This window comes from Canis lupus, chromosome 10 (assembly GCF_048164855.1).
Source record: "Canis lupus baileyi chromosome 10, mCanLup2.hap1, whole genome shotgun sequence".
NCBI classification, from domain to species: Eukaryota; Metazoa; Chordata; class Mammalia; order Carnivora; family Canidae; genus Canis; species Canis lupus.
Genome location: NC_132847.1, coordinates 75,472,538 through 75,497,443, shown reverse-complemented (window position 1 = coordinate 75,497,443; position 24,906 = coordinate 75,472,538). Strand labels below are relative to the sequence as shown.

Genomic DNA, 24,906 nt, shown 5'->3' with positions numbered 1-24,906 from the left:
AAATGAAAGCTTGTTTTAATTTACTCTTTTTGACTCCTAACTCTGGGAAACGAACTAGGGGTGGTGGGAGGGGAGGAGGGCGGGGGATTGGGGGTGAATGGGTGACGGGCACTGAGTGGGGCACTTGACGGGATGAGCACTGGGTGTTATTCTGTATGTTGGTAAATTGAACACCAATAAAAAATTAATTTATTAAAAAATAATTTACTCTTTTTGGTTATTGGTGAGTTACAGTATTTTTTCCAAATGCTTGACAATTACATATGTATTTTCTACTAAACTGTAATAATGAAGTAAGGATGTTCTGGACATAATTAACCCTTGGACTCTGCTGAATTTACAGCCGCTCGCGGTGGCCATGCAGCTGCCACACTGACCGTTTCTGTTTCTCCAGGCGACTTTGGGTGTGAGCTGCTCCAACCTCAGCGAGCTTTGCAGGCGCTTGATCCGCCTCTGCTTCTCAGGTGGCTCTCTTCGTGTTCCACCTTTTACAGATAACTTGGTGGAGTTGTTTTTCTTTTTTAAATCATTATAAAAGTAACATGCTCAGTAACCTTAGAACATTCAAAAGAAGTGAAGGAAGAAAATCGCCCATGTACCCACCCAACTTAAGGCAGTTTCTGACATTCTGTGCTTTTCTTTGTTGTCTTAAAAAAAAATGCATCTTTTATACAGTTGTAGCCTCTTCCCCCCTTCACATCAACATGGGGGCATAATCATTACTCTGTGTTATTTCAAAATCTACGTGTTCTTTGTGGTTTGGGTCCTAGAGGTTGTCTACGTTAATCTTTTTCTTCCCTAACTCCCCGCTCCCTACCCCAAGGCGAAAAAGGAGCACAGATTTCTTGGTCTGTTTCATGTGCTACAGAGTGAGCTCATCTCCGCTGTCTGCTTCCTCTTCCAGGGGTCTGAAGATTATGAGGCTGCTCTGTTAGAAAAGGTGGCGCTTTTGGCACAGCTGCACTCAGAAAACATCAACAAGAGCGCAGAGAACCACAGACTGCGTAGGAACATTAAGAAGGTCACCCAGGAGCTTAGCGACCTGCAGCAGGAGAGGGAGCGGCTGGAGAAGGACTTGGAGGAAGCCCATCGTGACAGGGGCAGAGGAGACCACACCATCCACGTGAGCAGCATGCTGCGGTCGGGCTGGGGTGCTGGATTGCTGTTTCTGGTTTTAGGGAGATCGTCTCTGCAAAAGACCTAGAAAAATCTGAAAAATGTAAAGAAGAAAATATCTCGCTCATCATCTTGGGATTCTCTCTTTCTCTGTCTCTCATACACACACACACACACGCACGCACACACTATTGGTATCAAGCTGAAAATGCGGTTTTGTGTCTTGCTTTTTGTTAATTGAATGTTCTCTTTTTGGTATGTTGCCATGTTATGAGTGTTCTTCAGAAACATGTTTTTGTTTGTTTTTTGGTGCAAGCATAGTACTTCATCACTTGGATGTGCTACAGTTTATTTAGGCCCTTATGGTAGAATGTTTAGGTCATGAAACTTTTTCTTTTTTAAGGTTTTATTTATTTATTTGCGAGAGACACACAGAGAGAGGCAGAGACAGAGGCAGAGGGAGAAGCAGGCTCCCTGCGGGGAGCCCGACGTGGGACTCAATCCTGGGACCCCGGGGTCACGCCCTGGGCTGAAGGCAGACGCTCAACCACTGAGCCCCTCGGGCACCCCAGTTAAACTTTTTTTGCTTTATAACAAGTGTGATAGCAAACATCCTTGTATGTAAATATTTTTCCATTGATTATTTCCAGATAGAGCTATAATTATTGGGTCAAAGAGGATGAATATTTAAACATTATTATATAGCTATACTCAAATTGTTTCCCAGAATGATTGTACCAGGTTTCTCTTTATGAGAGTGATCCTTTTTTAAAGACTATTTTTCAACATTGGATAGCATTTGAAAAATTCTGAATTTGGTAGGCAAAATACAGTTTATCTTTGAAAGTTTCTATTATAGGGGCACTGGGGTGGCTCATTCAGTTAAGCATCCAAGTCTGTTTATTTTTTTATTTTATATTTTTAAAAGATTTTACTTATCTATTTATTTATTTAGTGGGGTAGGGGAGGGGCGGGAGGGGAGGGGCACAGGGAGAGGGAAAGAGCTGAAATCCAGAGCCAGTTGCTTAGACTTGGGACTCTGTGCTCTGCAGGGAGTCTGCTTGAGGGTTTTCTCTCTCCCTCTCCCACTGCCCCTCCACCTGCTCGTACTATTTCAAATAAATCTTTAAAGAAATTTTAAAAAATAAATAAATCTTAAAAAAAATTTCTCTTGTATTTAAACTTAAACATTCATTGCCCTGAGAGTCACATCTAGATGCCTCGCCTTGGTGCAGTTCGGTGGGATAGGGCCTAAGTCTGAGTGATCATTGACACGTTGTGGATGATCTGCTCGGGGACCCTGGGCGGGCAGAGGACCTCTCTCGCGCGGACAGTTGTTGTAGTAGAGGTGTCTGAGGGAGCGTCCAGGTACTACAGTGTAGCTCTCCAGTGGCTGCCACGGGCGGGGTCATCAGGATCCATTGTGTGAAATCCTGACGCTGGCACTGGCACGAGCATTGAAATGCAAACATTCATATGTTTTAACAAAAATATTAATGAACATCAAGGGAACAGTAGTGGAAATTTAGAAACATAAAATGTCACTTACAGTTCCACCAGTGACTGTGGTTTTCAGTGTCACCCTTCAGACATGGTGCCACTGGGCCCTAATCCAGTTAGAGGCTGACTACTGTTCTGTGTTCTTTGATCCTGGACGTTATCAGGGGCATTTCTCCATATAGTGTGGCCTCCAGCCTGATGGCGTTGAATGGTGCACGCTCTTCACTGACTACATTTCACCTGCTTTACTTAATTTCCTGCTCTCTGGGACAGTTTGGTTGTTGAAATGATTCCACAATAACATCCTTGGGCATATAGACATTTCCCCTTGAATTCCTAGGATTTGAGTGAGTTTACTAGGTCAGATGGTACAAATATTTTATACTAGTTAATCATGTTGCCGAATTATTTGTGCAGAGGGCTGGCCCAACGTATGCTACCACCAGCGATCTTGGAGTATAGCAGTTTACTGTGCGTTATTAAAGTATAGGTTTCCTGTTTGCTTTTGAACACCAAGTATACCTGGTTTAGATGTTGATGCACGTGTAAGATGTGACCTCTGAAAGTTTTATCTTTTCTAACGGTGGAGATGTTATATTTGACAAAATGCAAGGCAGCTTAAAATCTATAGAATTAGTGCAAAAGATCCTGGGATTGGAGTAGTCGGGAAACCCTCTGGGGGGAGGTGGCACTTGAGTTGAGCGAGAAGAGTAGGGCTTGAGTTGTGTGCCGCACGGAGGAGGTAAGGAAAAGACTGGCAAGACGGTCCTTCCACACAGGTGCAGTTGGCATATCAGTTCTTACTCCCTGACTGCTGGGTAACTTCCTCTTAGTTTAAAATACCTTGTCCCCTCCGCCCCCAACTGTCATTAGAAACAGGCTCATTCAATAGAATTGGGTTGGGGACACACACATACGTCTCCCCCCCCATTTTTCTTTTCTTTTCTTTTCTTTTCTTTTCTTTTCTTTTCTTTTCTTTTCTTTTTTTCTTTTTTTCTTTTCTTTCTTTTCTTTTTTCTTTTCTTTTCTTTTCTCTTTTCTTTTCTTTTCTTTCTTTTCTTTTCCTTCCTTCCTTCCTTCCTTCCTTCCTTCCTTCCTTCCTTCCTTCCTTCCTTCTCCATCCATACACACTTTTTTTTTTTTAAATTATAACTTACTCTTGGTAAACATTTGAAATAGCTGCATAATATTACATCAGGTGGAGATGCTGTAATTTATTTACCTATCCCTCTTGTGTCACACATTGTTGGTGGTTCCATAATTCACTTATTCATGTAAACCTTGGTGCTTCTGGAGGACTGCTGGGCTGCCGTGGCTAGCTGATGTATTTCTGTGTAACGTGTGCACATCTTTGTGAGGAGGCAGGGGCTGTTTGGTGAAGAAAGCAAGGGGCATGTGATGAGCGGGGCACTTGGGGTCGAGTATACTGTGGGTAGGAAGGTTTTTTTCCCCCCAGTGACAGAAGCCCAGCTTGAACTAATTTAGGCAAAAAGAGAAATGTATTTCCTTGGGTGACTATAGTGCTGGAGGGATGGAGACTGGAACGCTGCTGGGACCGAATCTTGGTCTCTGGGAGCTGGCTTCTTTCTCTCCAGTTCCAGCTGGCTAGACCATCGTTGCCGTCCTGCTGGGGTCACATGTTCCCAGTTGATTACATAGGAGGAAGGAGGACTCTCACACTCTGCTGCCCCCACGGCGTCCCTGTCAGGATGGCCAGAGGCCCGGCGTGGGTCCATCCCCAGTCGTCTTTGTCAGAATGTGTGCGTAGGTTCGGGTGCATGCACGTGTGAGTCCCATCATCGACAGCCTCCTCTAGAAGCACATGTTTGGGAGGGATGAGCAGTTACCCCCAGAAAGGGTTGTGTTGTTTCAGACCAAAACAGCCACTGTGTACTCTGTGTGCCTACCTCAGGTGAACATGACCATGACCCAGAGCTTTCTGGCATCTCATCAGGACTACATTTGTACATCAGGTTATATATATGTTTCTGGCAAGATGATCTGGCCATGGCTCCTTTCCTTTTGTGTGTGTACAGCATCACAGTGGTATCTCTACTTACCTTCTGGTTACGGTATAAGAATTTGGCTGTGTCTGTCTCCTGTGAATGTTTCACACCAGACGTGGGGCTTGGCTTGTTCAGCGTCTAGGGAACATGATGGGTGATGTTTTACCTTATGGTCCTGAGATAAATGCAGAGGTAGAGCCTGACCCGCTGGCCCCACCTGTCTCGTCTGTTTGTTCTATAACAGGCTCTTTAATGAACTTGATTCACTCATCGGCTGCTACTGCTGCTGCTTGTGGATTGAGACAAACAAACAAATAAGCAGACCTTTTAGTGGTCTCTATTTCTTTCCTTTTTTTGATGGAGGGGGGAGGGGGAGAAGAAGAGGGAGAGAAAGAATCTAAGACAGCCTCCATGCTCAGCACGGAGCCCGACACGGGACTTGATCTCAGGACCCTGAGGTCATAACCTGAGCCAAAATCAAGAGACGGGTGTTTAATAACCAGCTGGGCCACCCAGGCGCCACTTGTAGCCTCTTCTGTCCCAACAAAGGAAAGGGAAAAGGAAAGAGAGAAAGGGGAAAGAAGGGAAAGGGTCCCACGCGTGCAGTCAGCAACATTGAGCACTGCGCAGGCCCTCTGTTAGGCAGGGGACAGTTCCATGACGGGTGTGAGCAAAGCACACGGAAACAGAGCAGGGAGGTGGCTTGCAGAATCAGAGAAGGCTCTAGGGAAGGGCAACTTGTGAACTGGTTCTGAAGTTCGAGTTAAATAAAGGTTAATTGATAGGCAAGGGGCAGAGGGTTTTGTATGGATGGTGAGGGCACAGAGGTAGGAGAGCACATGGTGTTTTTGGAGAAACAAAACAAGAATGTCTGATTTGAAGTATTCTGAGATATTATTTGGGGCTTTAAAATTGTAATTTATTCTTTTGATGTGTCAAAAACATTTTTAGAAGTTTATGGGAAGTCATAGAAATGAGATTAAAAATAAAGGTAAAGGCCGTCAGGTCTAGGAACAGGCAGCAGAGTGAGTGAGGAGGATGCTCCCTGGTGTATCTGACACAGTTCCGAAGACGGGGGCTTAAATTCAGCTGGTGGCCCCTGGCAGCGGACGTCACGGGAAATCGGCTACAGGGTCTCCAGTGTCTGAAGAGGAACCGGTTAAGGTAAAGGGACGGCTCTGGCCAGCACTCAGGCCCAAGGGCAGTCTTGCTCCCCCGGGCTCCTGAAGGGTTCTGGGAGCGGGACGGAGCCTCGGACAGGACGGCCTGCGGCGGGAGCCGTCTCGCGCCGGGCCACGTCCACGCCTCCCGGGTCGGCGAGCTCGGAAGAACGGATTCCAGTCGCTGGGACGTGTCTGGCTGTGTCCGTTACTCTCGTTTCTTGGACGAGAGCTACCACCCAGACGTGCTGCGGGCCTGCTCGTGGGCGAGCCCCGACCCCGCCTCTGCGGGGGCTGCCGCCAAGCATCCTGGCGCTGTTGTGGCACTGCCTGGATTCCCTCTGATGGTCAGCCGACCCGATACCTCTGGGTGTGATCAAACCATCCTTTGCTCACGATGGAAAGCTTTATGGCCCTGTCTTCGCGCTTACTCTCCGCTTTTCGGGGGAGACGGTGCCTGTCCGAGCAGGCATCTTGCAGCGGGGGTACGTGACTTCACCATGTCCGACGGCGCCGTCAGAGGCTGTGCTTGTATCGCCTGTGATTGCCGCGACCTGTGCCAGCCGACGCCGCGCGTGGGATACTTTGCCGTCGTCATTTGTTTATCCAAGGAACGTTCGCTGAGTCCTGGCGGTGGTGGGGCCCTGTGGGCAGGCTCTGGTGAATACAGCTTTGGTTTTTACTTGGGGGTCCTTCCACAACCAGAAAGGTCCAAACGTGAGGGTCTCAGGATGGATCCCTGTATTGTATTATAGCTCCTTGCCACCAGAGGGACCCACATCCCTGCGAGGACATTCAGGTCTTTGCAAAAACAAACAAAAAGCTGGTGTTCCCAAGTCGGTGTCTTAACTGTGATGTTTAAAGTGTACTGGCTTGTGCGGTTTACAACAGGAATGCTGCTCCGATTGTCGCATCCTTGCCCTCATACCTTGACTTTGATACGTTGTTTGGCTCTAGAGACTGAAGGGCTCTCCTTTTAGTATTGCACGTGTGTGCATGCGCATGTGCGTGCGTGTGCATGCGTGCTGCGTGTGTGTGTGTGTGTGTGTGTGTGTGTGATGGAGGTAAACCTTTATTTTCGATTTGCTCCTCTGGCCCAGGCGTTCTGTATGCTACCTGGGGTGCGTGGGGGAAAGGAGCAACGCTAGTCTTTTTCTTCTCCTTTATGAGCAACGCGTACGAGACATTGGTTTAGCTGTATTCCCCCGACTGCCTCGTAATGCTCTCATCTGTTACAAGACCTGTCATCCGCTGCTCTGACAAGTGTGTGCTTCAGTACCTGGGCACTTAGCTCTGTGGGGATGCATTTGCTGGCTAAAGCCCAAAAATCTAATTAAAGTTGTACCCGTCACCCAGCTGGCTAATCCCATGTGCTTTGACAGGAGCAGGTTTAATTTCAGGGTAGTTCATCCCGAACCCCTTCGGTTTCACATGTGTCTGTTGACGGATAGCTCCAGACGAGGTTATGACAGCGTTCAGAGCATCTCCTGTGATCCGTAGTCAAAACACGGCATTTGGAGGCCGTGTTTGTAGGCTGGTTGGGTCGGCCTAGGACCACAGACCTGAGGGAGCGGGATTCTTCCCAAGGGTCAGAGCTCTTCGTGCCTTGTTTTTGATTTAATCGGGTATGAAGAGTCTGAGCTGAGTCCTCGAAGAACAATACGCAGTTTAAATGGTCTGTGCGGGAGGAGGTTCCATCCCTGCAATATCCAGTCACTCTTAAGCGAGGCTGAGTGCGGAGACTCGGGTCCGGCTGGGTTTGAGTTCTGGCCCCGTCACCTGCTAGCTGGTGGGCCGTGAGCCAGTAGCTTTGCCTCCCCAAACTGCGGTGTCTGTTTCTTGTTAGAAGGACACGGCTTGGTTGTAGGGATTATCTGAGGGAGGATAGCACTTACGAGCATAATGCCCGGCACATCTTAGCTGGTCGGTGAAGAGTTGCTGTTTTGATGATGGAGATGACGCCACTGCCCTGGGGAGGAGAAACTTGGCAGTTTGAGCTCGTGTCTTTGGAGCAGTGGGCAACAGTGCAGGATTTGGGTTCGAATTTTGGTGGTAGCAGGCACTCAAGCCTCTAGGTCAGTGGCTTAACCTCTCTAAACTAAGGTTTTCTCCCCTAAAATGGGGTTGATTATACCTGCTTTTGGAGTAAGTGAATGAATAATAAAATTTAACGCACGAGAAAGTGCTTCCTCTGGTTCCTGGCACGTGGAGGTAGATGGCTCGGTGGATCGGACGCCTCTTCTTTGCTCTTTTCCTGCTTCTAACTGCACAGCAGGTGCTGGCTCAGGACCTTAGCGAACCGTTGACCCCTAGAATCTAGGGGACACCGTTGACTAATGAAGGTGGCCGCCCCGTCAGCAGCCAGGTCAGCGAAGCTGTACACTTCTTCCTTGGTCACCACCCCTCTCCCCTTGTCTGTCCCTTTCCCGCGGACTGATCCCCCAGGACGGGAGGCCGACCGCGTGGAGAGTGACGGCCGGCGTCACATCTCGGTGCTTGTGCGTGGGGCCGGCGGAAGCCGCTCTGAAAGGCTGTTCCCATCCGTTCCACGTGGAGCTGCTGTCGTCTCCCTGGAGCCCAGACAGAAAGGCTTTCCCTTACCTCTGGTTCTAACTTTATGATTTCTGGGAGTACAGGACTGAATCCCGTCAGCCCCCGTCTCTGGGGGGACCTAGCCCAGAAATAGAGCAGAAGCGCAGACAGAGGGCTCACTGGAGCACAGGCGAGGCGGGGGGGGGGGGCAGTGGAGCTGGGGCTCCGAGGGCACGCAGCGGTTTGCTGGGGGCACGGGGCCGAACTGCATTCCAGGTGGAGGGACGGCCGCGCCGAGGCCTGGGGCGCAAGTGGGCCTGGCCCGAGGGCACAGCGAGTGGGCTGGCAGGGAGGGCGGGACCGCTGGGCACCGTCGGGCCGCCGGGCGGGGGCCTCCACACTGCCCCGTGAGCTCCTCGCTCTGAGAACTATGTGGGCCTGTGAGCTCTCTGGCCGCCCTGCCTCGTTCCAGGGGTTTCTGTCTGTCTCAGCATAGGAATTCCTTGTTCCAGTACGACCCCGTGCAGAAGAAAGCTGAAGGCCCAGCTGCTTGGGGACAGGCGAGGGGGAGGCCTGGTGCCCCCTCCGCCCCGGGGGCAGTGCGGCTCCCAGACCCAGGCTCCAACGCCACTGTCTCATACTAATTCTGGAAATTCTTACATCACTGGGTTCCTATTCCTCATTAAGATTTTGGAGAAGTTTCCTTTATGTATTTAAAGGGAACCACTGAGCACTTTGATAAGCTTTCTCACAGTGAAACCTGAGAAGGTGGAAATTTGATGGATGAGAACCTTCTCGGTCTCCATCTGGCCTGAGATAAAACAAACCAGCTGACTGCAGAAGGAAGTAAGAGGGCCTGGCTTTTCATTTCTAATGTGATTCTCAGATTATAGGGGTATTTTATTTTTAAAACAATCCACCTTTTCTTCTGTCGGCCTCCCCTGAGAAAGCCCCGATAGGCAGAGGCATGCTCGGCTCAGTGCTGGTCCAGAGGGCACCTGCGAATCCTGGAGGAAAATTGCCCACTAGGTGGAAAGGGAGGCGTCCCAGTTGATGTCGCAGACACGGGTCCCGCTGTGGCAGCGCTGGCTTGAAAGCAGGGTGGGGTCTGGTCCAGGAGAGGGGCTTGCAAGGAGAACAGTGCACCCGAGGGCCTTGGCAGGTTCCTTAGGACAGTGGCTTCTTGCATTAAAATCAGGCGCGGATTACCGAGCTTCTCCCCAAGCCAGCTGAGTCAGTTTGGGGAGGAAGGCCCAGAAACATGGAGTGAGAGGGTGCTCGCGGCCAGCCCGCCTTGGGCTTCCTGGGCTCGCCCTGAAAAGCCACTGGTTTAGTGAAGAGAACATGAATAGACCTGGTTCCGCCACCTCTGACTCCGGTTAAGTTGCTTGAGTACTTTGAACATCCGCTTCCCGACCTGCGGGTGGGCTGCACCGCTGCCTTGCGGGGTTGCAGGGGGAGCTGCAGGGGGAGCTGCGGGGGGCGCGTATAAAGGGCCTGGCGCTCTCCTAAATGCTGTAGAGCTCTGGCGGGTGGTGTTTTGGGGGGACGATTGCTGGGGCCAGAGGAGTCGGGGGGCTTAGTGGAAGAGGTGGCACTTGGATTGGCCCTGCGAGCTGAGCGTGCTGTCTCCAGGCAGGTTTGGGCGGAATTGTGCTATGTGTTTTTTTCCCAGCGGGAGAGGCCTGGGTGGTCTGGTGAGGTGAGGCTAAGAGGTAGGCTGGAGCCCACCGGGGGAGGGGAGCCTGGGACGAAGGTTTGTAGGGTGGCTTCATTCTGCAGCTAGCGTGGGGTCCCGCAGGGTCCTGGTAGAGACGGAAGGCTCAGGGCTGTGTGTGGCTGTGATTTGGTGGCTGAATGCGGCCGGGGACGCCAGCGAGGAGGCGGTTGCTGATGACCAGCTGACAGCTAATTTCTGAAGAAGGCCAGAGCAGTGGGGGGAGGGAGAGGAGGGCTGAGCCGGCAGCACGTTCACTTTTCTCGCCAGGACTTCAGATTCCATCTGTCCTCTTTAATACCAGCTCCGGGGAGGAGGACTGGCCGTCCAGGTGATCAGAGTCCGGGGTGCTCCCGGGCCAGCCCCGCTAATGCATGGGTTGCCGTGCCTCGTGGCAAGGGCCCCGGTTCCAGATTCCCAGGCCTTCTTGCCACAGACTAACCGGGCCTGGCTCCTGTGGGGCAGGTGGCCCCCTTAAGCCGCACACACCCTCCTCCTCGACAAAGCACCACCACCAACGGCCCTCAGTTTCCTCAGCAAGCCTGCTCTGGGTATGCAGTTTTCACAGGACTGATTCCCAATCTGTGATGGATTCTTACAAACTGATGGATTCAGCTCCTTTGGGAACTCTGGGGGTGGGGTGGGGGGCGGGAATGATTTGAGCCCTGTGGTCTAAATACTCACCCTTCGTCTCTCGTGTGCTCTGTGTGGAGGGAGGGCTCTGCCGCGAGGCCCGAGTCACCTGTGGGATGAGCGGGCCGGCGGCTGGGTGGGCCTGGAGGGCGTGCATGGGTGGGGGTGACAGCTGCCGCTGCTGCCCATCTGCCTCTGTGCCGGGCACCCACCCACGTTCTCTCACTTGAGCCTCCAGGGCCCATCGCAGCCTGTGTTTTTGGCCCCGTTTACCGCAAAGGAAGCACTCACAAGGATTTCGGTTACCTGTGGTCACCCCGCTACTCAGCAGTAGGGTCCGGACGCAAGGCCAGCTCTGCCCATCTTCACAGCCTGGGAATATCAAGAGAGGTTTGGGGAAACCACCCAGGTTCTCAATTTTCAGTTCTGATCGTTTTGCTCAGGCGAGACATGCCGTCTCCATGCCTCCCCTGAACATCTGCTATAACCGCCCTGGTGCCCAGGAGCCCAGGAGCCCAGGAGCCTTTGCGTTGCTGTGTCCCCGAGGCCGGGCGCTGGCCTCGCCTCCCTGCAGCCGTCCTGCACCGCGGGCCTTGCCTCGCTGCTCTTCACGGAGGCCCAGGGTCCTTGGCCCTGCCCGCTCGCCAGCAGGCGGGCCTCAGTCTCCGCTGGCAGGTCTGGCTCCTGAGGCCTTGAGGAACCAGAGCATTAGCTCGGGGCGTCGGCAGCCCGCGTCAGACTGGTGTTACATTTGTCTGGTCTTAACAGTAGTGCAGTTGGGCGGACAGTGTAGAATTGGGCGTCTAGCTGACTCGGGTTTGAATTTCAGTGCCAGAAGTGACTTGTCAAGCTTTGTCACCATCTCTCAGCCTCCGTGAGCCTTGGTTTCCCTTCCGTAAAAACAGGACGCTTACCACTGAGCTTGTGTGCAGTCATCAGGGTCAGAGATGTTTTAAAGTGCCTTGACAGCTGCGTGGCCCGGCTTGAGCCCGGTCATAGTTTCCATTAGGAGTGCTCGTAGTAGGTGAGGGACTTCATACTCTTTGGTGTCCTGGCTTTCCTGGAGGCCCTGACTGATGCAGCGGGCTCTCCACGACCAAAAATACACACACACAAATTTGCATAGGCTCCCAGGGACCCGCTCAGTGGGCCTCAGGTCAGGAACCCCGAATCACGTGTTCCCTGTGGGATTTGGGGAACAGGTCATTTTCAAGGTGTCAACTCTTAGTTTGGGGGACACGTGGAAGAACTTCAAACATGCAAGTTCTCAATTTACATACCTGAATTAAAATTACATAAGCAAACGAAATGGGAGAATGGAGTAAATTATTATGGTACACGTGCGTATGCGCTAGAACTTGAACCAGACATCAAAATAATGAGTCTGATGGGTGTCTGTGCAAAGGAGAGAACGAATCCAGGAAGTGATGTGTGTGGACCAGTAATTACTGTGCACATGAATGACACACACCTTCTACTTGGTGTAATGCAGAAATACTTTACGCTTAAAATGTAGCCTGGTGGCTCAGTCGATTAAGCATCGAGTCTTGATTTCGGCTCAGGTCATGATCTCAGGGTCGTGAGATCAGGCCCCAAGTCAGGCTTGGAGCTGAGCGTGGAGCCTGAGATTCTCTCTCTGCCCTCCCTGCCCCCCACAAAGTAGGCATGACCTTGATCTTTTTAGGATGATCTTTCTAGGATGGCAGGCAGATTAATTGTGAATTTAAAGACGTACCTAAATGGCTTAACACAAGATTTTGTCCCTTTATGCAGTTTTCAGAGGGAGATTTCTAAAAGCAAGTGTCAGATGACTGTAGATGGAGGGGGATCATCTCAAAAGAAATCCAGACCTTGGTCATAGTGTGGAAGAGAGCTGGGGGGCTTGCCATCAGAGCAGGAACAGGGCAGGTGCTGCCCCTCCGTGACTGTGACTGTGGGCAGGTTACTTTACCTGAGCCTGTTTCCTCATCCGTAACATGGGAGCAGCCCCCCCACCCCCCCACCCCCCAGGCGCTCGCCGAGTGCTGGTCTCGTTATCTAGTGTATTCGCCATTCCCAGGGGATGCTGATAATGTTCTAGGGGCCATGTTTTGAGAATTCTAGTTCTTTTTGGTGGGAAATGGTATTTGGAGACTACAGTCTGGATACTGGGGAGGATGCTGGTTTATACTTTCTCAGTGAAAGGAAGGAAATAACAGAAAATAGAAGTTCATGTTGATATTTCCAATTCATATTTACAGTGACATGTTTTAACTTAATTTTATATTTGTGTTGGTATTCTCTTAGACTTGTAGTCTTGGTTCTTATCACATTAATAATTACTTATTTAATAAATAAATACACACACACAGTTTCAGAATAACAATACAAACATTATTTCTTCCAACATGATTACTAAGTGTGAGACTTTCTGCAGTAGTCCCTTTGTCCTTGGAGAAATACCTCACTAGGGCAGACCGATTACTCTGCTTTTAAGTTACTGAAATAATTTCTCTGTTTGGTTAACCCATCAACCTGTTATACAGTTAGATTTATTTTTTGTTTGTTTGCTTCTAGTTTTGGGGGAATTTTTATTTTTTAAATAGTCATCTAAACATTTAAACGGCTTCCATGGTACGTCTGTAAAACGAGTTCTCCTCCCTCCCACCTCATTCTCTCTTTTTTATTTCCCTATAGGCCACTTAGTTTATTTTGTAGTTGAATACATGACAGTATGCCGCACATATTTTTTTTCTCCTGGGGTCCTCTTGACGCCTACCTGAGTGGTATATTCTGAAAAGCTTACTTTAGGTCAGCGTGTTTATAGAATCCTCATTCCTTTCTCTGGATCGCGTCTGAGTGCTCCATTGTGAGAATGTACCTTAGTCTGTTCCTCTCCTGGTGGATATTTGGGTGGTTTCCAGCCTTTTGCTATTATGAATAGTACTTCAGTATTACAAATAGCATATATCCTGAGGTATAATCACACGGTTTACTGTTGGTTGTGTTTTTTCCCTTAACATTATAACATGAACATTTTCCATGTTAATTGTAACCGTCATTATTTAAGATATATATATATATATATATATTTTTTTTTATTATGAAAGTAACACAGACTTCGGGATTTTAGAAACTCAGAAAAATAAAAACTTAAAAATTGGTTGAAAGTCCTCCACAATCCCTCTATTTAGGTACACTGTTATTATTTTGATGTGTTTCATCATAGCCTTAACAACATTTTGTATAAGCATTTAGGAAACAAATGGCATCATATTATATAGTGTCTTGGCTTGTTTTTCTTCATAATTGTGTTTTTTTTTTCTTGAAGATGTTATTTATTTACTCAAGAGAGGGAGAGAGAGTGAGGTCAGAGTTGGGGGTGGGGAGGAGCAGAGGGAGACGGACAAGCAGATTCTGTGCTGAGTGCTGAGCGCGACGCAGGGCTCAATCTCAAGACCCTGAGATCATGACCTGACTGGAAACCAAGAGTCGGATGCTTAACTGGCTGAGCTACCCAGGCATCCCGTAATTGTGCATTTTTTAACGGCATGCTTTTTATAATTAATTCCCAATTTTTAAAAAATACTTAATTCTTGTTGGATGTTTAGTTTCTTTCTGATTTTTCCATAATGTAAATAATGTTGTGATAAATATCTGCATAAAACTTTTTCCAGATTTCTGCTTATTTTTAAAGCTGGTTTTCATCAGACTTTAAGAGAGAAGGAAGTGCACGTTTGTTAAATACACCTCTTTGCTTGCTCTTGTATAGCGGTGAGCCCGTGAGAGATGATCATCTTGAAATCTTTGTCAAATAAGTTCTATTTTTTCTTTTTCTTCTGACAGGACCTTAGAAATGAAGTTGAGAAACTACGCAATGAAGTGAATGAAAGAGAGAAAGCCATGGAGAATCGTTACAAGAGTCTTTTGAGTGAAAGTAATAAAAAATTGCACAGTCAAGAGCAAATGATCAGAAGTCTAAGAGGAAGCATCGATCCAGAGGACTTGTTGCTCCAGGTGCCATAACTTCTCTTTCTATTGTATTTAAGTCTGTTGACTTAGCATAGGCTTTTTTCTTTAAAAACCCTTTTGCATAAATGTTTGTAGAAGCGTAAGGCTGGCGGAAATGCCGGTAGTCCTCACTGCTTTCTGTCAGAGCATCAGAGCACTTCAGAGCTTTCTTTCTGTCCTTTGGGCATCAGCCACCAGCCAGAAGGGAAGGGACTTATTCTGGGTCCCGATTGAGGCCCTGGCGGCCTGCCTGCCTCACTGAGGTACTCCTGCTGTGGGCGCCTGCTGCTGTGTGTGCCAGGCCCTCTCGCCCCTCTGTGCTGTTTTTGGACTTGGAATGCCCTCCTTGTCTGATCATGGAGTGAGGTTGTGATTTAGCGCCTGCTGCCAGGTGATCATGATGGATTCAACGCGGGTATTTAACTCTGCTTCCTGCTGGAGCCTCGTTAACGTGAGTCAAGGGGTGAAAGGTACAGGCCCCCAGGACTGAGCACTCTGCTCCATGCCTTTGGGGTGAAAGGCCAAGAAGCAAGCTGGTTTATCCTGTGGAGCCCAGAGAGGCTCAACAGGAAGCGGAGGGACCTGGTCCCTTTGTAACCAGGAGATTTGGCTGGAATGCTGGGCAGTTCAGGGACCTTGTTCTCTTCACCAGCAGGAGGTGGTGGTGGTAGTGAGGATTCTTCTCTAGTGACCTTAAACCAGAGAAGCTCTGGCCTGGGGGTCACCAGATGCAGGTGCAGGCAGGAGTGGGTTTCTTGATAAAGATGGGAGTGGAAGTGTGCATCCCCGGCACTGAGAGTCCTCTCGGGGGAAAAGACAGATGGGCGTCTTCCAACAGAACAAGCACATCCTCACCTGGTCCTCTCCCACTGAGCCTGCCGCTGATGTGCTCTTTCCACACTTAGAACTTCTGAGCACCTTTATCTTTAAAGGTAGATGGACAGCCTGAGCTCCCCAAACAGGGGAACAGTGTGCAAGAGGAAAGACAGACAGAACAAGGCTAGGTAGAGACAATAGAAGTGGGAGGATGAGAAGCAACCAGACAGCTTTTCAAAGAAGTCGACACTATAACCTCTTTAGATAAGAATTAAGATCAGGATCTGATAAAAAAAAAAAAGCAAAAACAAAAAAAAACAAACTTGGAAAAGAAGAATGAGCTACTGGAGATTGGAGGTATGATCACATATATAAAGAGTTTAATAGGTGGCGCCTGTGTGGCTCACTTGGTTAAGCATCTGACTCCTGATCTCGGAACAGGTCTTTCTTAGTCTCAGGGTCATGAGTTCAAGCCCTGTGTTAGGCTCAGGTTGGGTGTGGAGCCTACTTAAAAAAAAAAAAAAAATTTAACAGGAGATTAGAGATGCAGGAAGATCAAGGTGAGTGAGCCTTCCAGAAAATAGAACCCAACAGAGAAATAAACAGGCAAAGAAATGAAAGGGAGAAGCCAGGAATTCCAGTATGTGACTGCCCGGGGCTCCTGAGAGACGGGACAGGCAAAGCAGAGGGAAGGAAACCCTCAGAGCAATAGGAGAGCTTGCAGAGTGGAGGGAAGACTCCTCTGCATCGAAGAGATCCCTGTGTTGCTAGCACATGATGGGGACATACACCCCAAGGCACGTCCTTGTGAAATCACAGCACACGAGGATAGAGAGGATCTGGAAGGTTCTAGAGTGAGCTGCAAAGGACCCAGACGCGGAATGACATCAGAATCTTCAGCAGCGACACTGGAGGCCAGAAGGCAGGAGAGCAGGCTTCCCGGTCGCTGAGGAAGAGCGGTGTCCAGCCCAGCATCCCGTGCTCCGCCCAGCTGGCAGCAGGAATGAGGGCAAACAAAGGCATTTCCTAATGTTTGGCGCCTGAAATCCTCTGCCTCGCAGGTGCCTCCCTTAGGGAACTCCACGCAGACCCATCCAGTGATCCCATACAGACGAGGAAGAGACCCGAAAGGAGAGTCACGGGATTCTCCGGGGACGCGGTGATGGAAGGGCCCAGGACGCAGAGAGCTTGTATTTGAGCTCTTGAGACAGAGGCCGCAGTTGGGATTTCTCCAAGAAGTGGAAACGGAACCCATCAGTTACCTGATGTGTCTGACTCCATCTAGAGGCATTTTTAAGTTCTTTTAGAGTGTTTAGAGATAAATCTACATTAAATACCTAATTTTAGTTTTATGAACTAAGTGAATGAATAGAACAAAGCAGTTGTTACTAATTCCAAGGAAATCAAAGAAATGAACAGAAAGGAAGTGTAATCACGGGAGGCCAGATGGGTGAGTCGTGCATAGTGTGTGCGTGGTCGAAATGGTACAAATGTGGACCATCAATGGAACTGAAATCGTGTTGTGGCTATCAGGAAAAGTGCTGAGGGGGGCAAGAGCTAAATCCTTCAACTTCTGTGGTAGGAGCCAGGGGATAAATCCTACCTTAAGAAGTCAACGGGACGCCTGGTGGCTCAGTCGGTTGAGCGTCTGACTCTTGATCTTGGCTCAGGCCTTGACCTCAGGGTCATGAGTTGAAGTCCCGTGCTGGGTTCCACGCTAGGCAGGGAGCCTGCTGCAAAAAGAAAAAAAGTCAAGCCGTGTGAGAGTAGCAATGTAATGTAAATACAGGAGGGGCTGAGCAGTTGGGAGTCTTTCCTTCCTGGGAGTGGGACCCAGAGGGGAGAGTGTGAGGTAGGGGCCCCTGTTTTCCATGTGAGCGGCGCGGTGCTATTTGTTAGACAACGTGTACGTATAGTCGGGCTTTTAGAAAAGGAAAACGGAAAGTATGAGTCAAGCACAGCTGGATTATGACAGTTCTAGAAAGGCAGTGTTGGTTATTCGCTTTCTAGTTTTTCCTGTTACAGTTTAACAGGTTTTTATAAAAAGTTGCCCCTGTGTCTTTCATGTTTGTTTTCATCTAGTTTCTCATAGAAGTTTGACATGGTAAAGTGATTCTGATAGGTACTTAGGAAGAAGATGTTGTTCTTGCCCTTAATTTCTGACCTAGAAGGACAGAGACATCATTGAGGAGTTACCAGGTTTTCAATAGTTAGGAATGTATCGGCCTGGGCCTTAGGACCAGACACACCATGTCTAGCCCTGCTGTGCGGTGGAATGCCAGATCTTCCGAGGGGGTCAGCGAGGGAGACTGTGCATCATCACGAGGGACCTTCGAGACGCGACCAAACGCCATAACAGTATTCACAGCCTTTCTTCCTGGAAGTCAAGTCTCCTCTTGGTACAGATGGGTCAGGTGTTGTCAAATTTGTCCTGTTCTGAAAGAGGCTCCGATTTGTTGGCTTGTGACACACGGTTCCTCCAATCGCGGCAGTAGCCCCGTAGGATGGCGGGCAGACCCGAGGTCATACCCTGGCTCAAGGGGACCCAGGATGAGAACCCTGTCCTGTGGGGCCAGGGCCCGGGCTCGGTCCTCCATACCCGCTGGGCGGCCGTCGGGGTCAGGGGAGAAGGGCGCCTTGTAAAAAATTGTAAAAAATATCCTCCATTAGAGAGTTTTGGAGAGTCTGTTAGTATTTTTTCTCTTGAGCAAACTTCCTCATGATTTGTTTTATTTCCTTAGGAATTCAGTGAAAAAGATTCGGGAGCAGTACAGCCGACTCGCCCTTCACAGAGTGGGGAGGAGCTCAGGGCCAGGAGTGGGGACTCAGCAGCAAAGTGCTCTTTACAGCGCTCACCAGGCAGCAACCGCATCTTCTCGGAGGTAAGCTTGCCTGGACTGGGACATCCGCGGGCGACTCCGTGTTCCTTCTGACATGTGTGTGGCGACTGCTGTCACGGAGAACCCTCCGAGGCCTTCTTGCCAGCGACTGAGGTAGGAGGAGGGCTCTTAGTCGGCCTGCCTTACAGGTTCATGCCCTTCGGCTGAGTGTTGCTATTTCCACCACACAGGAAACTGGTAAATCACAGCCCATTAGAGATGAGCCTCTCGCACATTTGCTGTCCCGGGGTTCACCTCTCAAGAACCGTGTCATCTCTGTGCATGTAATTTCTACGGTAAAATTTTCCCGTTCAAACACACACAGAAACCAGCAGGTCCTTCCTGGTCTGGCCTCGGGTCACCCTCCGTCATCCCTAACTACAGCTGACTGCTTGCAGATTCCTTGCACCTGTCCCCCCACCTTTGCATTTGCTGCTCCATCTGCCTGGAATGGCTTTTCTCTGCTTGTTTCCTGGGTGACTCTTAAACATCCCTAGAAGTGCCCCTCCAGTGTCACCTTCCCCGACCCTGCTTGGTAGTGACATCTCCTCTTCCTCCCCGGTGCGCAGCACTTTGCACGCCCATCCCTGTGTTGATGACCTAGGATCCATCTTCCTCTGCCCCTCCCTCGAGCCCCTGCACACCAGGGATGGGCCCCTCAGGGTAGGGAACTGGGATTTGTGTCGAAATCCCAGTGCCTCGCTCAGTCCTGGGTCTAGTAAATACGTGTTTGTGGAGTGAATGAATGATTCTATTGGTTTGTGAGAGATGCAGTCCCCCTCTCCACCCCGAGCGTGCGTATGATGCAGCTTGGTGGCCAGATACGGGATAGGAAAGGACCTCATTGGAGGCCAAGTTTTTTGTTTTTTTTTTTTTAAACCTGGCTTTAATTAAGTCCATACATTCAGAAGACAGAGAACTCTTACGCAAATTAGTTCTTTGATGAATGGCTCTGATCATGACTTGTGGTTTTGTGAAGGGTGATTCTCAAAATAATTAACTGGTGCAGCACGGACTTAGGCATGAGAAGAGGCGCAGGCGGTAGGGCTGGAGTACCTGCTCTTCTGCCAGATACCAACCCTCTAGTTCTTGGCTCCTGGAGAGGTCCCTAAGGACCTCTGCGGGGAGGGGCTGGGGAGGGTGGGTCGGAGGTCATTTTACAGCTGGTGTGGAAGTAGTGTGGTGGCTGGGACGAGCCATTGCTCTGTGGATCTGCTCATGTCAGCCCTGGTCTGGGGGTGTCGTTGGCTGGACAGTGGGGACTTCTTACCTGTCCATTCGTGGACCTGCATTTTGTTGTTTCTCTTGGATGAGAGTGTCAGCCTCAGTAGTGGAGCCCAGAAGTCTGGAGGCCAGGATTTTTCTCTTGGCTCTCTCACCACTTGGGTGATGTTGGGCATGTCCAATAACTAAATCTCAGGGGGCTAATATTTTGTGAGTCAAACTTGCATGTGGTTACTTGAATTTGACCAAATTTAATTGGGTGTTAAGATGCACACTAACTTGGGGGTGCGTCTGTGGCTCAGTTGGTTAAGCGTCTGACTCTTGGTTTTGGCTCAGGTCACGATGTCAGGGTCGTGGGATCGAGCCCTGTGTCAGACTCCATGCTCAGCGTCTGACACGGAGCATGTTCCACGCTCAGCATGGAGTCTGCTTGAGATCCTCTCCCTCTCCTTCTCACTCCCATTCGGCACCACCCCTTACTCACGCGTGCCTTCTCTCCCTAATAAATGAATAAAATCTTAAAAAAAAAAAAAAATAAAAGATGCACCCTGACCTGTAATAAGGCACAGTCAGTGTTTTGAAACGAGAGTAGCCCAGCAAGGTGTTTTTAGATGTTCAGGTCTTCACTGATTTCCATGCATTTCGTCAAACATTGCTATTTTGAATCCATAATTAGACAAAATATGTCTAAATGTTGAACGAAATGTTTACAGATTTATTGAACAGGCTGAGTGTTTTACAGTTTAATCTCACCAGTTTGATCAGCTACCACTTTTTTGGTTTCTTGCGCTGGGCGCTGTCTGCACTTCACAGAACCACAAGTAAAAGTCGTATGATTTTCAGTTAGATTTAGAGCCTGGTGATGTTTAAATTACTGTGCAAAATGCCTGAGTATTTTAGCAGAGGCTTTAATTCTGTTCTGCAAGACTAATTGCAAATTGTGGATAAAGAATTATAAATGATCATTTTGGAATTATAAATTTCTTAGGTGCCCGTCTACGCAGTCCCACCTGTTGCAGCCTGTGGCTTTCTACACCGCCCCCCGCCCGCCTCCTCACCCCACCCCACCCCACCCCCACCCCAGAAAGCTGTACTTTTCTGACTGTAGTTCTTTCTCTGTAGAAAACGCAGATTTCTCCTGCTGTGCCCTTGGCCACTTTGTGTTGATTTAGGGTTTATCCTCTCCCCATTTCTACAAAGAACTTGAGGCTGTGATGAGGTCTCCGTGGACTCAGGGCAGTCTCTTCTGCCTCTAATCACTGTGTGATCCTGACAATTAATGCTGGGTGATGAGGGGATTGAAGAACAGGGAGGGAAGCACACCGCCCGTATTTAACTTGCTGCAGCCCGAGATTTATAGCTTGGCTGCTGACATGGTTGGGACATCACTGCTGAATTTCCTGAGTATTAAAATAAATGTCTTTGTTGCCGAGCTGTGACACAGCTGCCCGAGTAGACCCCGTCCGTCTCCCAGGCCACCACACTGCCCTGCTTACCACGACGGGAGCCATCGGGCTTTGTCTTTACGCGCCTGCCACCTCTCCAGGTTGTGGTCTGCACATTACACGGGTTTCCTTCACGGCATTAAGGAAGCTCTGCAGAGGAGGGAGTGCCCTGGATCTGGAGCGGGAACTTCTTCTCTCCGGCTCTGTGGCCTTGGGCGGGTCACTTCATCTGTCTGAAACCCACTTTCCTGATCTGCACATGGGCGGATTGCACGCTCACCTCCTGATTGGATTGGGAGTACTGCACTGCCTTAGTTACCAGTTGACGTTCTTCTGGTTGCAAGCCGTAGGGCCCGACATGCACAGCGTGGCCACAGCAGCAGCGAGAGGGAGCCTTTATCGGGAGCGCTGGCGGCCCCCACAGATGCCGGGAGAGCCGAGTAGCCATGTCTCAGGGTAGAAGCGCGGCAGCCCCGTGGACACCGCAGCTCTAGACTCCAGGGCCCTGTGTTTGATGTGACGCACACCCAGCGTCCCAGGTGCTGGCTTGTCAGCTGAAATCCGAGTCTGGAGAGAGAATCCTACTGGGACACTGTGGGTCCCGGGGTGGCTTATGGAAGAGAGGGGCCTTCTGGGGTCTTACCCCATGTTTTAGGGACGGGTTTCAGATGAGCCGGGTGGGCCCTGAAGGCCGTGGGGAACAGACTGCACAGGCCGACCCCGGTAGGCGTGTGGCAGCCTTGGTCTCCTTTGGGATGAGAGGCCTCCTGTCTGGGTTGCTTCTTGTTCCGAGGGGCAGGAGGGCGGGTGGGGGTGGCCTGTGCCTGCTGAGCAGGTGCTTCTTGCCGCTGCCCGCAGGGCAGCCTGGCCCCCTGCCTCTATGCCGAGGAGATCTCCAGGTTTGTCAGCTGTGCGGAGGGAGCCAAATGACTTCATTCTAATGGGGCATGATTCAACGCAGGGGAATAGGTGATTGATGAAACGGGACCCAAATGGCTCTGAAGAGTTCATTTATTTAACATGGGCGAGCTATTTGCTTCTAGGAAGACGTTGACTCACTCTGACTTCCATTATGCAAAGCATCCACAGGAATCTCTGCTCTTAAGATTCACGTTGGCTCCTGCCTTGTCCCCTCAGCTGCTTAATCCCCAGGTCAGCCAGCGTCTGTGGCCGCCTCCGGTCTGTGGCGGGTCCAGTGCCTGGCTCGGGACGTGGCTGCCCCCAGGGGGCCCTCGCACCCGCCCGCGGGTGGCTGGTGCGCTAGCTCTCGGCTGAAAGGGAACCAGAGAGCCAGGGGGGCCGGGACAGGGTGTTTTTCTCAGTCCTGGAAGGCTTCCTGGTGAGAACTGGCCTCCGCGGACCCTGGCAGGTGCTGGCGGTGTGTGAGCGAGGGGGGTGAACGGTGGTCCCTGCAGAGGGGGAGGGGATTCCCCCGGGGCTCAGATGGAGGGAGAGCGGGCAAGGGAAGTGCGGCGGTCGGCTGGCAGGTGGACAGGGGGCTTGGGGCGGGTCTGGGGTAGCTGCCGGCGAGAACCCAGGCCTCCAGGCCCCGGCCTTCCCCTGGGCGGTCCTCGGCCCGGGCCTCCGCCGTGCGGTCAGGATACAGGAGCCCCAGGGGTTGGTTCACCGGGCACAGGCCTTCCACGTGTGGAGTCGGCGCCAGCGGCCCAAGTCCCTCGTTGCCCTTGTTGACGGGCTTTGAAGTCACACACGTCAGCACGAATGCTGGCTGCCACGTGGTAGCTGGGGGGACTCAAACAGATATTCTCTTCTCAGAGAATCAGTTTCTTCATCCGAAAACCGGGAAGGTCAGTAACCGTCCTGGGCTTCGATTAGAGGTGGTGGCCCGCGCAGAGGACCCGGCAGAGCTCCAGAGCCTCGGAGTAGGTTAGGGGCGACATGCGCCACGTGTCTACTTCGTGCCAGGCTTCGCCCCGAGCACTTGGTGTAGACGAACTCGTTGAGTCCCCCTCGCAGCGCTCCGAGCCACGCGGGGTCCTTGCCTTCATTCGTAGGTGCGGAGCCGGAAACAGCGAGAGGTCGAGGCGCTTGCTGCAGCCGCACGGTCAGGCCGCAGTCTCAGCCGTCACGGCCTCATGGCAGGTGCTCAAGAAGCAGTCGGCCCTCAGATGTTCTTTGCCACCTTTTACGGGGTTGACAGTGACAGTGTGACCCGTCCAGCGCCCCAGGGCTTTGCCTCCATGGTGGCGCACGGATGGGTGGACCGAGGAGCGCGGGCCTCGGAGCCGGCTGCCTGGTGCACGCCCCGCCTCTGCCCTGCCCTCGGCCCGCTGGTGGCCCCTGTGCGCGGGTCCCTCCTCACGGAATTGAGCGGGTGAGGCGAGCGCGGGGGTTGGCGGACGGACTCCGTGAGGACGTGCCCAGGGAGCGCTGAGCACGGTGGCCGGCGTTGTCCTGTCATCCTGTGAGATCCTTCCCGGCTCTTCTCTGGGCCGCGAGCCGACACTCGGCGTGCACAGGGGCTGCCTGTCCAGTGACACGCGGCGTGACTCACGGAAGGCCTGACGGTTCCGGCAGTCCGGGTGACTCGCTCGTCACGAGCAGGCTGGCGCGTCAGCATGGGCAGCCCCTCACCGCCCCTCACGGCGGGGCTGCCGCTGCCGCCTCTGTGGGCGCCGGAGCCGGGGATCCGGGGTCCCCTACCTGGGACGTGCTCAGAGCGTAGGAGGTGTGCGCGGGGTCGTAGCGGGAACCGGTCACGTTGAAACGCGGGCGTAGGATGCTGACGAACGGGCTCTGGGAATGGCGCGGCTGCGCTAAGCCTGCTGAGGACAGTGGCTGCTGCGGTTTGGAAGTCCTGGTGACAATGTTTTGAGGTGACTTGAGACGCCTGGAGCATCACAGGTGCCTGCGTCTTCCGACGACGCGGTCCCGGGAAAGCACCGCGACTGCCGTGGGGTGCGGCGGTGCCGGTGTCCCTGCCGCTGCCGTCGGCTTCGGGGACCCTGTCCTAGCGGTTATGGGACCTTCGGGGGAGCCTGGGCCAGCGTGGAGCGCAGGGGCCGCTCACAGGCCGCTGTCCCGCCCCACACACTGTCGCCCCGCACTTGGGAGCGTCGAGGCCGCGCGGGGCGCCGTGCCAGGTGTCCCGCCGCGCGTTAGTTCGCGTGGAGTTCTTTCTTACTTTGGGATGGTGTCATGGGGGGGATGTTTGGAGGACCCGGGCTCTGTTTTCCTGCGCGCCTGGGAGTAGGCCTCCCGGCAAAGGCCGCTCTCGTCCGAGCACCTCGGCGTGTGGTCCCGTGGGCAGGACACTGTCGTGCGTCGAGCGCGGTGCCCACGAGCAGGACTAAGCAGACCTCCACGGCCTGCTGGTCCTCGGATGCACGTTGGTGCGCCGCGTGTGCCCAGACCCCTCGTGGCCGCAGGGCCCGCTTCAGGCTCACGCGGAGCTTGGTCTCGGGGCTCCGGTCTGCAGTCTGGGACAGTCTCCCGGGCTGCCCCTGACCCTCGTGCCCGTCAGGCTGCTCGAGCGTCCGGGCCAGCCCTGTAGTGCAACGTCCTCGCGTCGGGCTCAGCTTGTGTGGCCTGGCCGCCCGGCTTCAGGGAGGCGCCTGCGCGGCCGCGTCCTCGCCCTGTGCCCTCCTGAGGGGTCACGGCTCACGCCTGCGCATGGCTGGGCAAGCTGGCTTCCAGGACTGTCAGGTGGCGCCCTCGTCCCTCCTCTGCCGTTAGTACGCATCCTGGGCCGTTCGAGGCTCGGTCAGTGTCCCGATACTCTTCAGACCGTGACCCGCTGGTTTTAGCTTCTCCCTTAGGTCACAGGGCTGGTGAGGAGCAGAGATCCGGCTCCGGTCGCTTTAGCGCGTGGCTCGCTGGACCTTTTCTGTTGGAGTGTGAGTCCCCTGTCCCGGACACCAGGGTGGG

General features: G+C 51.8%; 1 protein-coding gene across 11 annotated transcripts in view; it reads left to right on the top strand.

Moving 5' to 3' along the window:
* Positions 1–24,906, top strand: part of CDK5RAP2 (CDK5 regulatory subunit associated protein 2) — a 153,093-nt gene that overhangs the window by 54,857 nt on the left and 73,330 nt on the right. For all 11 annotated transcript variants that reach the window (XM_072842563.1, XM_072842559.1, XM_072842557.1 and 8 more), the window contains 3 exons: positions 905–1,123; positions 14,490–14,660; positions 18,212–18,352. In XM_072842563.1, the coding sequence (XP_072698664.1) occupies positions 905–1,123; positions 14,490–14,660; positions 18,212–18,352 (531 nt within the window). The remainder of the gene's footprint in view (positions 1–904; positions 1,124–14,489; positions 14,661–18,211; positions 18,353–24,906) is intronic.